The sequence below is a fragment of the Amaranthus tricolor genome, chromosome 1 (assembly GCF_026212465.1).
Source record: "Amaranthus tricolor cultivar Red isolate AtriRed21 chromosome 1, ASM2621246v1, whole genome shotgun sequence".
In the NCBI taxonomy this organism is placed as follows: domain Eukaryota; kingdom Viridiplantae; phylum Streptophyta; class Magnoliopsida; order Caryophyllales; family Amaranthaceae; genus Amaranthus; species Amaranthus tricolor.
In genome coordinates, this window is record NC_080047.1 from 37686905 (window position 1) to 37699375 (window position 12471).

General features: G+C 29.5%; 1 protein-coding gene across 1 annotated transcript; it reads right to left on the minus strand.

Annotated features, from left to right (window-relative positions):
- Positions 1-440: 440 nt before the first annotated feature.
- On the minus strand, positions 441-1343 carry LOC130810423 (uncharacterized). Its single transcript, XM_057676482.1, has one exon. It carries the CDS (start codon positions 1341-1343, stop codon positions 441-443), a length of 903 nt encoding a protein of 300 aa, XP_057532465.1.
- Positions 1344-12471: the final 11128 nt, after the last annotated feature.

Below are 12471 nucleotides of genomic sequence, written 5' to 3' on the forward strand. Positions count from 1 at the left end.
AACAGAAAAAGGAGCATGACCTAATTGAAGATGCCAAAGCTTGGCCAAATTGATATTTGATTGAGCAGAATTGCAAGAGTATAGAGTAGAGGCAATGATGGATGTGGAATTTGGTGTGCTTGGTGTATCATTCTGATAGTAGTATAAGCCTTTTTTGAGCCTACCAAGCTGAATTGGCCTGTTCAGAGAAGGGGCCTGGATGCAACATGAATTATTTGTGAATGATATAGTACAATTAAGATCTGCACATAGTTTACTGATGGATATAAGATGAAAATGAAAATTAGGTACATGAAGCACATTTTGCAGGATGATGTGAGGATTAAGATTAACAGAACCTACGTGTTTAACATGTACAGAAGTGCCATCAGGTATAGTAATTGTGTTATTGTCATGAGCTGTGATCTTATGATATGATGAAAACAAATTTAAATCATAACTCATGTGATTAGTTGCACCACTATCAAGAATCCACATAGTTTAGTAGATGAGAATAAACAAGATTTACCAGCAAGGAAGCAAGCATTGTTTGAGTCTTCATTAAGAGTGGGAGTAGTTTCATGCTGTTGTTGACTAAGAAGAGTCAGGATCTGGGAGTATTGTTCCTGGGTAAAAGATGCAGGGGTGAAGAACTCATTGGTGTCAGTATGATCATTTGTTATAGCAGCAGCAACTTGTTTCCCTTTCCAGTTGCCTTGGGGTAGAGTAGAGGATTTAGAAGGATAGCCATGTAACTTGAAGCATTTATCCCTAATATATCCTGCTCTTTTGCAGTAATCACAAAAAGGTCTTGATTTCCTTGAGATATCATATTTGACAGAGGTTTGGGAAAAAGAGAGTCTATTGTGTTGTCTAGACCTGTTGTTGCCCAAGAAAGCGTGAGGAGTCTCAGTTGTAAATTCAGAGTAGTGTCTATGCTGTTCCTCTTGTATTAAGAGTCTGTAAGCATGGCTTATAGCAGGCAGCGGATATTGCATGAGCAGGTTAGATCTAACTTGTGTAAAGGAGGAGCTGAGTTTCATTAGAAAAATTATAAGCCTTTGTTCGTCTTGTATTTTTAGAAGCTTGGAAGTGATTCTGCAAGTGCAGCCATTACAGACACAAGAAGGCAAGGGTTGTATGGCATCGTGTTCATCCCATAAGAGTTTAAGTTTAGTATAGAAAGAGGAAATAGAGTCAGAACCTTGCTCAGTATCAGCCAATTGTTGAAAGATGGAAAAGATTTGTGTGCCTGATGTTTGTCCAAACCTTTCATGCAGATTGTTCCAGATATCAAAAGCAGTGGGAAAATGTAGAACACTTCTTGCAATAGGTTGATCAAGAATTTTCATGAACCAAGTCATGAGAGTGTTATTTACTCTATCCCAACATTTGATTGTAGGTGAATTGGGTTCTGGTTTAGGAATGGAGCCATCAACAAAGGTTAATTTGTTCTTTGCAGAAAGGGCAATGACAACAGCACGTTCCAATCGTTAAAATTGGTTCCAGAGAAAGGTTCAGACACAAGAATGAAACTAGCATCACTGGGGTGTAGATAATATGGTGATGTATGATCAGAATTGAGATCAAAAGGGGTAGATTCTGAAGACATCCTAAAACCGGTCAAGAAGATGATGACGCAACAAAAACCCCAAAAAAAAATTGAATCAAGAAGAAGAAACCAGAAAAATGAAAAAGAAAGAAGATCAATAGAATCAACGGAAAAACGATTAACCAAGAAAGATAAAGAATAATCCAGAAACATGCAAGAAGGAAAACAAGCAGGACATCAATGGTGATGAAACATGAAGCAAAATGAAAAATACCAGATTGTAATCATTCATCAGAAAAAAAAAATTGAGAAGATGTAATATGGACAATCGCAATTGGGTGGCGTCTGATACCATGACAAAGTTGATCTTATTGCATTCAAGTGTTGATTTCAACTCAAGATGATACAATCATTTTCAGAGAACAAGGGAGTAGAGAGAAGAGAAGGAAAGAAACAATAGCCTGTTACATATATATCAGAAAGAAGAGAAGGAGAGAGAGTATATATATATATATATATATATATATATATGAGAATCAGGGGTATTTATGTAACAAATAATTTGTTTACCATTTAAAAGCTAGAATAGTAATATAACATAACCCAATTATAAGTTATAAGTGATTTATTGAATGAGCAAAAACAACAATATTTAATCCTAATGCCAAATTTTTAGTGTGATCAATACGATTAAAGAATTAAATTTTAGTCACAAAATTTCATCCGATACTTCACATTAACGTAATAATAAAAGCCATAAAATCAACTTGGAATAAAAACCAATAATTTAGAAAAGATAAATTTACATGAGAAATTATGAATACAAACCAAATCAAAACGAACAAAATGAAGAATAAACAACGCAAGAAGAAACACAAATTAGTAAATCTCTTATTTACGCACGAAAGATTCAAAAAGTTATAGGTTCAATAATGGAGAAAATACTAAAAAAAATTTTGGGTAAAAGCGTATTTCAGGTGAAAATTCATAAAAAAATCTTTCAAATGTTTGTTAAAAAAAAAATACTTGCATTGGATTTTTTTTAGAAATCATCTTTGTTCACCAAATATATAAAAACTTGACACATGTCCAAACAATTTTTTTTATTTTTTAAATATGTTTATTTTATTTATACATATATTAAAATATATATATATATATATATATATATATATATATATATATATATATATATATATATATATATATATATATATATATATATATATATATATATATATATATACTATTGGTCATAAAATTTTATGCTCTATAATTAGACGTCTATTTTGCTATATTTTAATATGCTTTAAATTTTTTATTTTTTTCTAATTCAATATAAATTAGTATTTAAGAAGTGGTAAAAAGAGGTTTTTCGTTTTCTCATTGATGGAATAAATATTTTATGTTAAAAATTTTCACATGAAAAATTGATTTAGATGAGAAGGAAAGAGTAGAGAGAGATTTGTGAGGAAACTTGTTTTGAACACCAATGAGAGTGCTCTTTAAAAACTAACAAAACTAACATACATCAACAAAAGAAACGTGTTCTGAAAAACAAAGCAACAATATGTCAAAAGCCAACACAAAGAGAAGTCAACTTTTAAACATGAGTCAGAAACCTTTTTGTACGGTATGTTTGGATGGAAGAAAATACAGAGAAAAAAAGGGGAGGAATTTAGAAAGAGGAAGAATTTTTTGTTTGGATAGCAAAATGAGAGAGAAGTGATTTAGAGGGAAGAGAATTAGAAGGACTTGATGGATACTTTTTGTTAAGGTTATAATCTCTCCAAAAATTAGAAAGATTCAAAGAAAAAACTCTCATCTTCCTTTCTTTCCCTTCCATTTCTTCCTATACAAACAAGAGTTATTTTCCTTTCATTTTTCTTCCTTTCCTTTTCCTTGCCTCCCTTCCTCTTTCCTACCTTTCTTTTCTCTCTAAAATTGTTATCCAAACATAGTGTTAAAGTTAAGTTGATGTCCAAGCCACCACTACTCTAAGCTGACTCAACCTTTTCTTTTGGAAAGTGCTTTGGTAGACCAGATAATTTCATGAACTAATTGACTCACTAAATTTGTTTTATTTGCTGGTCATTTAAAAGTGTTTGGTAAAATTTAGTTGATAGTTAAAACTTAATTGGTGTTAAAAGACATATAGTCACATGTCAAATTTACCCTTATGCTAAAAACTTAATACTAGTGTTTTGCTAATCATTTACTGAAGAATGTAGTACAAACAAATATTAGCTTAAAAATAAATTTGACATGTTACTCTTTGTGGGTTCCCTAATACCTTACCTTCTTAGCTTCTTCATAGACACATTGTCAAATTTCTTATGTATGGGCCCACCTAATTCCTTCTATTATCTTTCCTTTCTTATTTAAACCTCTTCTATTTTTTACACCCAAAAATAGTATAAATCTTCTAAGTTCTAACCACAAAGATATAATAAATTAAAACAAGCTAGCTAGCTACTGCAATTCTGATATTCTTATTCCTTGTTTGGTTGCTGCCATACTTACCACAAGATCAAGGTATTTTGTATTGTGGTTAGCTAAGTTTGCAAACATGCAGGCAGTAGAAGTGGCCTTAGAAGATGATCTTTTCTTTGCTGACTTAAATAGACAAATCTCTCTCTTGATTGACAATGATGATCATGATCATTGGAAACGATGCTATATTAGAGATCAAATGACGTGTTTCAATCTCTAATATCACCAAGATCGAATGTATGAAGTCTTGTGACAAACAAATTACACTATCAATGATATCGATGTTTGTAGGAGATAATAATGCAATAAAAATGACACAAAAGATTTAACGAGGTTCACCCAATTAAGCTTAGGTCCTCCGGTGTATGGTATCTCTTATATTATCAAAGGAGTTTAAAGAACTCTCAAATATAAAGAATTACAATAGAGAAGAGATTAGGTTAGTGTTTGGCTTGGGGTGTTTTTGTGGATGATTTTGATGAGCATATGAGCTCTCCTTTTATAGAAGATTATTACATTAATGAGTGACCATACTTAATACAAAGATTAAATGGCATAATAAACAACTTTGGTACATAAACAGTCGAAGAAAGAATCCAATGCACTGTCTGAAGTTGTTGCTCATTCGAGCAGCTCCAAAACTGAGCTTCTATGTGCTAGCTGCTGGGTGCTCGTTCGAGCACTGTTCACGCTCATTCGAGCACTCTGTTTCTCCATCTTCTAACAGCTTCTGATCTTATGCCTCGTTCAAGTCATATGTTAATACTTGGATGTCTCGTTCAAGGCATCTTGACAGTAACATACAACTCTTTATTTCCCTCATCAACCGTATACTTAACTCATCATTACACCATATAATCTAAGTCTCATGTTAAATGTCTCTTAATTTCATGCATTCAACACCAAATTAAACTCCACATTCAAAAGTTACACTTAATTACCCATTATAAATTCTTCATAGGATTCCATCTCTATGCTCACACTAGTGCATAGTCATGAATGGTGCACTCAAGTCACCAAATAACACTAACAATCATCATCATGATGTTGATCATCCACTTTCCCATTTTCCTTCTTGTTCTCCACGGGTACTCCTTTACTGAATCACTTTATAAACTATTATATATTTTCTTCGTTTTATTATACTTGCTACATTTTACTTATATAACCGTTTAAAATTGCTTATTACATTACTATTTTTATAAAAACATGTAAATTTCGTTTTAGAAGTTAATTATAATAGTCTTTTTAGTTTTTAGAAGTTTAAGGTATGGATAAGAAGTTATTTACATTACTACCTTATTTAATCATTTGAATGAATGAAAATTTATCCGTTATGAGTGATGGGTAGGTGGTGTGATCTAGTGGATATAAAAATTTGAAGTGGATATAAATATGGGGATTAATATACCGTATTCACTTGTCTGTTTTGCCATTTCTATGAAGCATAAATAAAATAATCAAGTTGTTTTTTCATTACGCTACTTTATAAAATGAAAATCAACAGAAAAATTAATACTCTAAATTTTAAAAGGAAAACACATCACACAAACTATAATAAACATTATTAAAGCAATGATAAAAGTAATAATTCTAATATTACTAACTAAAGGGGTAACTAAAAGAAAATAATGCAGAAATAAACTGATAACTTAATGAAAAAAGATACATTTAAAGCTAATATGAAGTAATTTTATTTAATACTCTCTAATTTCTCATTATCTTTATAGGCCAATTTACTCTAATTGTTCAATTTTTATTTTTTATTGCAAGTAATGATTTTTGACATTTATGGATATTTTTTTGTTATGGTCCCCTCTTTAATTTGTTCATATAGACACTTTTTGTAGTGATCCGATCCATTTCTTAATTTGTATATGTACTTGAAATAATTTTACTAATTTTTGAATGTAGACATCTTTTATTATTGTGGTTTCGTTCTTTATTATTGTGGTTATTTGAATTAAATCCTATTAATATTTAGTCGCGTAAAGAAAACATAGCAAAATGGAATTATGTTGATTTAATACAAGTTTAAAAATAGTATTTAATTCATCTTAATCAATATTTTGAATTCGCTCCTCCTAAGAAAAGTTATTTAATTAACCAAGTGAATTGAAGTAATTATGATGTTGAAGTGGTGTATTATCACTAAATAATAATTTAATTATTTATTAATGTTTGTATATAGATGATGTATGTAGCTTCGACAAGATAATTGTTCATGTTTGTTAAGTTTAGGACAAGGAGTCAAATAATTTGTTAGCTATTTGTGATTAAGGAGGTCTATGCAAAGGATTTCAAGACCTTATCTGACAATCAATTGTATTCCTAATTTTCCATCTTCATATACTATGGAAATTATAATGTTTTCTTCGTTACTATTTAATGTTCTCATTTTTTATTTTTCGACAGTTTTATATTTTGTTTATTAAAGAATTTTTTTATTTATATAATATTTTTTTGACATTATTAACCTTATTCATACCGATTTTAATATTTTTTAATGTATATGGTCCCTATATGTTTTCCACTATTTTTATTTTTATATTTGTATATTTTTCATGGTCTTCATATGTTTCTCATTAACTTTATTTTAACCTTTTTTAATGTTTGTGGTTTGTATATTTTTCCACTAACTTTAATTTATATAATTTTTTACTTGCTTTTGGTGCTTACTTTTTCTCCAAAAACTTCATGACATTCAATAAAATAATATCATGGCCATCTAAATAGATTCATTTTTTAAATTCCGGTAAACATTGCTTATAGAAACATCAAATAGAAACGAAAAAAATATGTAATATCTATATTCAATATGTACTAATTGTTTGATTTTAGTGTTTTGTTGTACTAGTACAAGAACAATAGTATCTGAATCTTAATCTTAATCTTAAAAAATTACTGTTTACAAGGTTTTACATCATCTAATAAGATTTATTATTTTGGACAATCAAAATCAATCAAAGATCATGTTTAAATGCTATAAATTACATATAATAATATGTCCAGAAATCATACCTCAAATTGGTGTGATTTTCCCGTCACATGAAGTATTTGTTTGAAATAAAGTAAAGAATTAAAAGTAGAAAAAAAATCCTTTTTCAACTCTTTGAATTGGGTCGAATGTCCGCTAACAGCTAACTACAACAATAAAAATATATTTTCAGACTGCAATTCAAAATTAAAGGAAGGACATCTGCTTTCATCTTCAAACATCAACTAAGTTATACTCTTTCGGCCCCATTTACTTTGTATCTAATTTTTATATTGTTTTGTCTAATATTGTACTATTTTCTTTTTAGTCTCTATCTTATATATTTTAAGACCCCTATATCAAATTTATGTTATAAATTCTTACAATTTGAAGAAAAAACAAATCAAAATACTAATATTTGATAAATCTCTCCATTGACTACATTAACACAAATTGTTGTGAGAGATAATTTTTCCGAGAGACGCAATAAATATATGGGCTATATAGTGTAATTAATACAAACTAAAGAGAAAAATAAGAATACGGACTTCTTGTTTTGAGATTGTCTCTTTGAGAGACGGCCTCTCACTAGAGTAGTTGTTACATTAATAATATTTGGCTCTTTATTACGTGGTTACTGTGTAACATAGTATATATGTATTTGCGGTAATTGAAACAATAAATCAAATAAGTATAAAAATGGATTTTTAGGGCCTCTCTGATAATGAGGGCTTATACAGTAGACATCTTTACACATGTTAATCGACGTCCATGTTTTTAGTAACAAACTTGAGAGAAATAGAGAAAAAAGGCAGAGAGGAATTTGTAAGGATTGAGGATCCATTGTTTGGATAGCAAAAAGGGAGAGGAGAGATTTAGAGTAAAAACATAGATAAACTTTATCAAAAATACAATCTCTCCTAAAGTGGAAAGATTTAAAAAAAAACACACTTATTTTCTTTCCTTTTCGCTTCATTTCCCTTCTAAACAAATAAGGAGCACTCACCCTCCTTACCCCTCTCTTTCCTTTCCCTTCCATTCCTTTCTTTCTTTTATCTCTTAAATTTGCTATCTAAAAACATAGAATAAATCTTATCCACAAAGTCATTTATTCTTTAATTTCATCTATTTATTTTTAAAATACACTTATCTTGTATCTTATTCAATAGCTACACACTGCAACATAATATACTTTTAGTGTGATATATTTAGCGACATTTAATTTAAATGTCACTACTTTAAATTTTTAATGATATATAGTGGATTTAGTAACATTTATTAAACCCTTTAGCAGCATGATAAAAAATCATACTAAAGTTTTTCGCGACATAAGATCTAGTAACATTTCTTATAAATATCACTATAGACTATAGTAACAATTACATATATCATTAAAAGGTGAAATAAAGTGTCACTAATTCACTTTATAGTAAAACTTAAAATAAAAACTAACAATTCTTATACTAAAAATATAAATCAGTGACATGGTTTAATTGTCACTAAATCTTATGTCGCAAAAAGTTAATTTTGTTGTAGTGACAATTATTTTTACAGGCAGTCTCTTGAGAGACCATCTTTCCTAGAGACGGCTCTCAAGAGCCCAACAATTAAATTTCATTAAAAAAAACTGCTATCAGGTTATTGTTATTTTTAAAAAAATGCTGTCAGTTTCAAAAAATCACACGTGTGAAAAGGCATGTGAAAATTAACTGTCCATCTTCCTCTTCCCCATGTTTATTATTTCCTCGAAACGAAAAAATCAGTTTTTTTCATCTCCATTGTACAAGCTTCAACTGTACCATCATTGTTTGCTCCTCAAATCATCTAACAATGGAAGATTTAATGCTTGAATTCAATTTTAATTATTCGAATACAATGTTCTGATTTTTTAAAAATTAAGTTTCATTAATTGGTGGAAAACAGTGATGTTGAAGAAGACAACAATGTCTATCATTTGGAGAAAGGTAATAAAAATAATTATGGTTAAAAATTCATATATTTTGGGATATAACCAAAGATAATTGGTATTATAACTATGAACATTTGACATTAGATTGACTGAAGAAAACTTTTTCTAAAAGGGTTTGGAGTTTTAATTCTAAATATTTGGTAATATAATTATACCTAATTGGTATTATAAATTTATAACTATGCAAGTTTGCTTGTATGATCATATATAGTCATATGTATAAAAAATGTGTTAAGACCCCAACTTGAACATATAACCCCAACTAAACTATATTATAACCTCAACTAATCAATGTTGTAATCCTTACTAAACTGTGTTATAACCCCAACTAAAAAATGTTATAACCCCAACTAAAAAATGTTATAACCCCAAGTTCCCAACTTAATAGTTTTATAACCCCAATGAAACAATGTTATACTCTCAACTACATTATGTTATAGCCCCAACTAAAAAAATAATATAACCCATACTAAACAATGTTATACTCTCAAGTATATCAACCTATGTCAAATGTTCATAGTTATTATAATACGAATTATATATAAATTTATAACCGCAATTGCTTTCATTACCTTATCCCAAACAGTACATATTGTTGTCTTCTTCAACATTATTGTTTCCGCCATTGATTAGGCTTTGTTTTTTTTTTTCTTAAAAAAAACAGAAGATTGTAAATTTATAATTACGATCATTTTCAACAAATAAAATCTTAAATTTTCATACCTTTCAAAACAATCGAATTTCCACATTAAATATTCCATTGTAATATGATTTGAGAAGAAACCCAAAATAGTATACTTGAAGATGAAGAGGAAGAAAATCAACCCAGAGTGATATATTTGAAGAGAAAGAGGAAGAAAATCAATGTTAGGGAAGAAAGAGAAAGAAATTGAAAGAATCATAAATAGAAGTTGTACAGTTATTGAGAGAAAGAAGTTTTTAAAATGGAAGAAAGAGAGAGTAATTTATTATATTTGATTTTTTTTTTTTTAATTTTAAAAATGGGCGGGCCCAAAATGGGATGTCTCTATAAGAGACGGCTTTAGTAAGAATTGATGTTATTTTTATTTCTCTGCCAAAGAAGAGTAAATCATATATAAATAAGGTCGTAACAATTCGTCACATTATAATCTCACCGTAGCCCACTTGTGTGGACACGGGAAACCTGTTGGCTCGGCCCCACAAATCCACGGGTCAAGAGCGTTAGACTTGCGTGTATACTTGGTGGGGTCATTATTTTTCAAAATCATATGGTAGTAAGAACATTAGCTCATTTAATATATATACAAGTCCACAACCCACTATTTTATTTATGTGAGATCTTGTGATATGAAGTATTTCCAATAAATTAAGATTTGGAGAAAGTAATATATGACCAACGAGAAAAGGTAGAAAAGTAGTCGTCCAACTCTACAAAGAGATTGAGGGACGGTGCTCTCCAATAATTAAACATTTAAATTACTCGTCGTTTGTATAAGTGAAATTCATTGGTATGATGATGAGTTACTTGTTGTTCTCAAGGTTGAATCCTTTCCATTAAACCATAACCATTGATCTATTTATTTCCTTAATTTTTATGTCGTTTCAGCTAAATTACTTTCACATCATGTAAAGAATACGTAGGAAAATTTCAGAAAAAAAAAATTGTCCTGGAGATTTGACTTTGCAATTATGCAAACATGGATGCATACCATTTTCCAGTTGGCACACTTAAAAGGAATGAAAAGCCCATGGTTTACAATCAACAATAGTTGTCAAATGCATAGAAAAGTCATAAAAGGTTGATATTGTGAGGTCTTTTAAGTAAATAGTTGTTGACTGAAAATGTTAAAAAAAGTCTTAACTGCTTCATCAATTAGAATATTAATTGATTTAGAAGTATTGGTAAAGTCGTAAAGATGCTATTCACTCTATTCTATCCTATGCACAACCATTATCAAGGATCCCTTATCTTTTTCCTTATTAAGTCTATATTAGGGAGATTTTGTTTGCACTTTTTTGATGTCTTTTTGCATTTTTAGTCTAAGCTTTTGGATCTCTTTTCTTCTCTAATGCTTATTCCACTTAGGCCCGGCTTTGATATTTACGAGGTTTGAGATGAAATATTAATAATAAATTTTTAATTATTAAATATACTATTATAGACTTCTAACTATTAACTATTTAAACATCGTTTTTAATATTTTGAGATGGGCCCGGAGAACAGGTCCCTATTGCCCCTTATAGAGTCGGTCCTAACTGCACTCTTAGAGCATGTTTGACATGTGAAAATTAGCTGTGGGTAATGAATTCAGTTAAACTATACCATTATTAGTTGTTTGGTTTCCTACATTCGTAACCATTTCCGTTAGCTGGAGGTAACGGATACTCCTCAAATATTTCCATCCATCCATCCAATAGCTATAACAATTTTGTTTCCACCTTCATTTAGTTATCATATATTATAATAAAGATTTGTTTTCCTTTTTCAACCTTGTTGCAAACAAAAATCAGATTTCAAATTTATTATAGCAATCATAATACGATATGATGTTTTTTTAATTATCAGATTTCCAAAATAATATTTCATTTAATTTAAGCTAAAAAAAATTAATGTTAAGTGATTCCCTTACATAATTATACCAGACAACTTATATCATTTTCCTTACCTCTACTTAAGAATTCCTTTCCAATTCCTTTCCATTCCTTCACTCTTTATACTACCAAACATCCCCTTAATGTTTTTACTATAAGAATCTTGTCATATTGTTACAAAAACATTATGCACGTTAGTCGATTTATCCATCTTAGCATCTGACCACCTCAACGTCTACAAAGGATGACGTTTGAGCAATTATTATATTTTATATATTTGTTTGTCCATTATTAAAATTATAAATGACTCTTCACAATTTTATATAATTCTTATCACACATTTGATTTTCGTTTAATGAGAATTGCCTAATTTATTTTTTATTCTTCTACGATACTCATATTTTCTTTGAAATGAAATTTTGTATCAAAATAGCTTATTCATGAGACTGCGGAATATATAGTAAGACGAGAATGATTTTTTTTTTGATCTCCAACAGAATTAGGTTTTATTTGCCTGAAATTGTGTACAATTAAAAGTCGTTTTCCATGTCCTTAAAAGTCGTTTTCTCATAGGATTTCCACAAAGGATGCACATTTGATCACTAGAATTAGACTTAAAATTTAAGCGCGGAGCCCAATTTCTTACTCGCAAAAATAGAGTGTATTTGTTATCTACACATTTCTTTCACTTTCATAAAACATCATTTTTTTTTTTTTTCTTGGTATTCTCACAACATATACTTATAGCATGAGATATTTTTTTGTACAAAAATTGAATGAAAATGCTTCAACTGGTCTCCACAATTGCCACACCTAAGAGTTCAGCAGCGTAAAAAATTTACATTCAACAACGATTAATTAAGATGATTGTTTAAAGATGCATTCAAACGATTCCTATATTAAACTTTAGCTTGTTCAGATTGCTTT

What these genes read in the sequence shown, in the direction of transcription:
- LOC130810423 (XM_057676482.1), bottom strand. Translation starts at nt 1,343, where the DNA reads ATGACTTGGTTCATGAAAATTCTTGATCAACCTATTGCAAGAAGTGTT.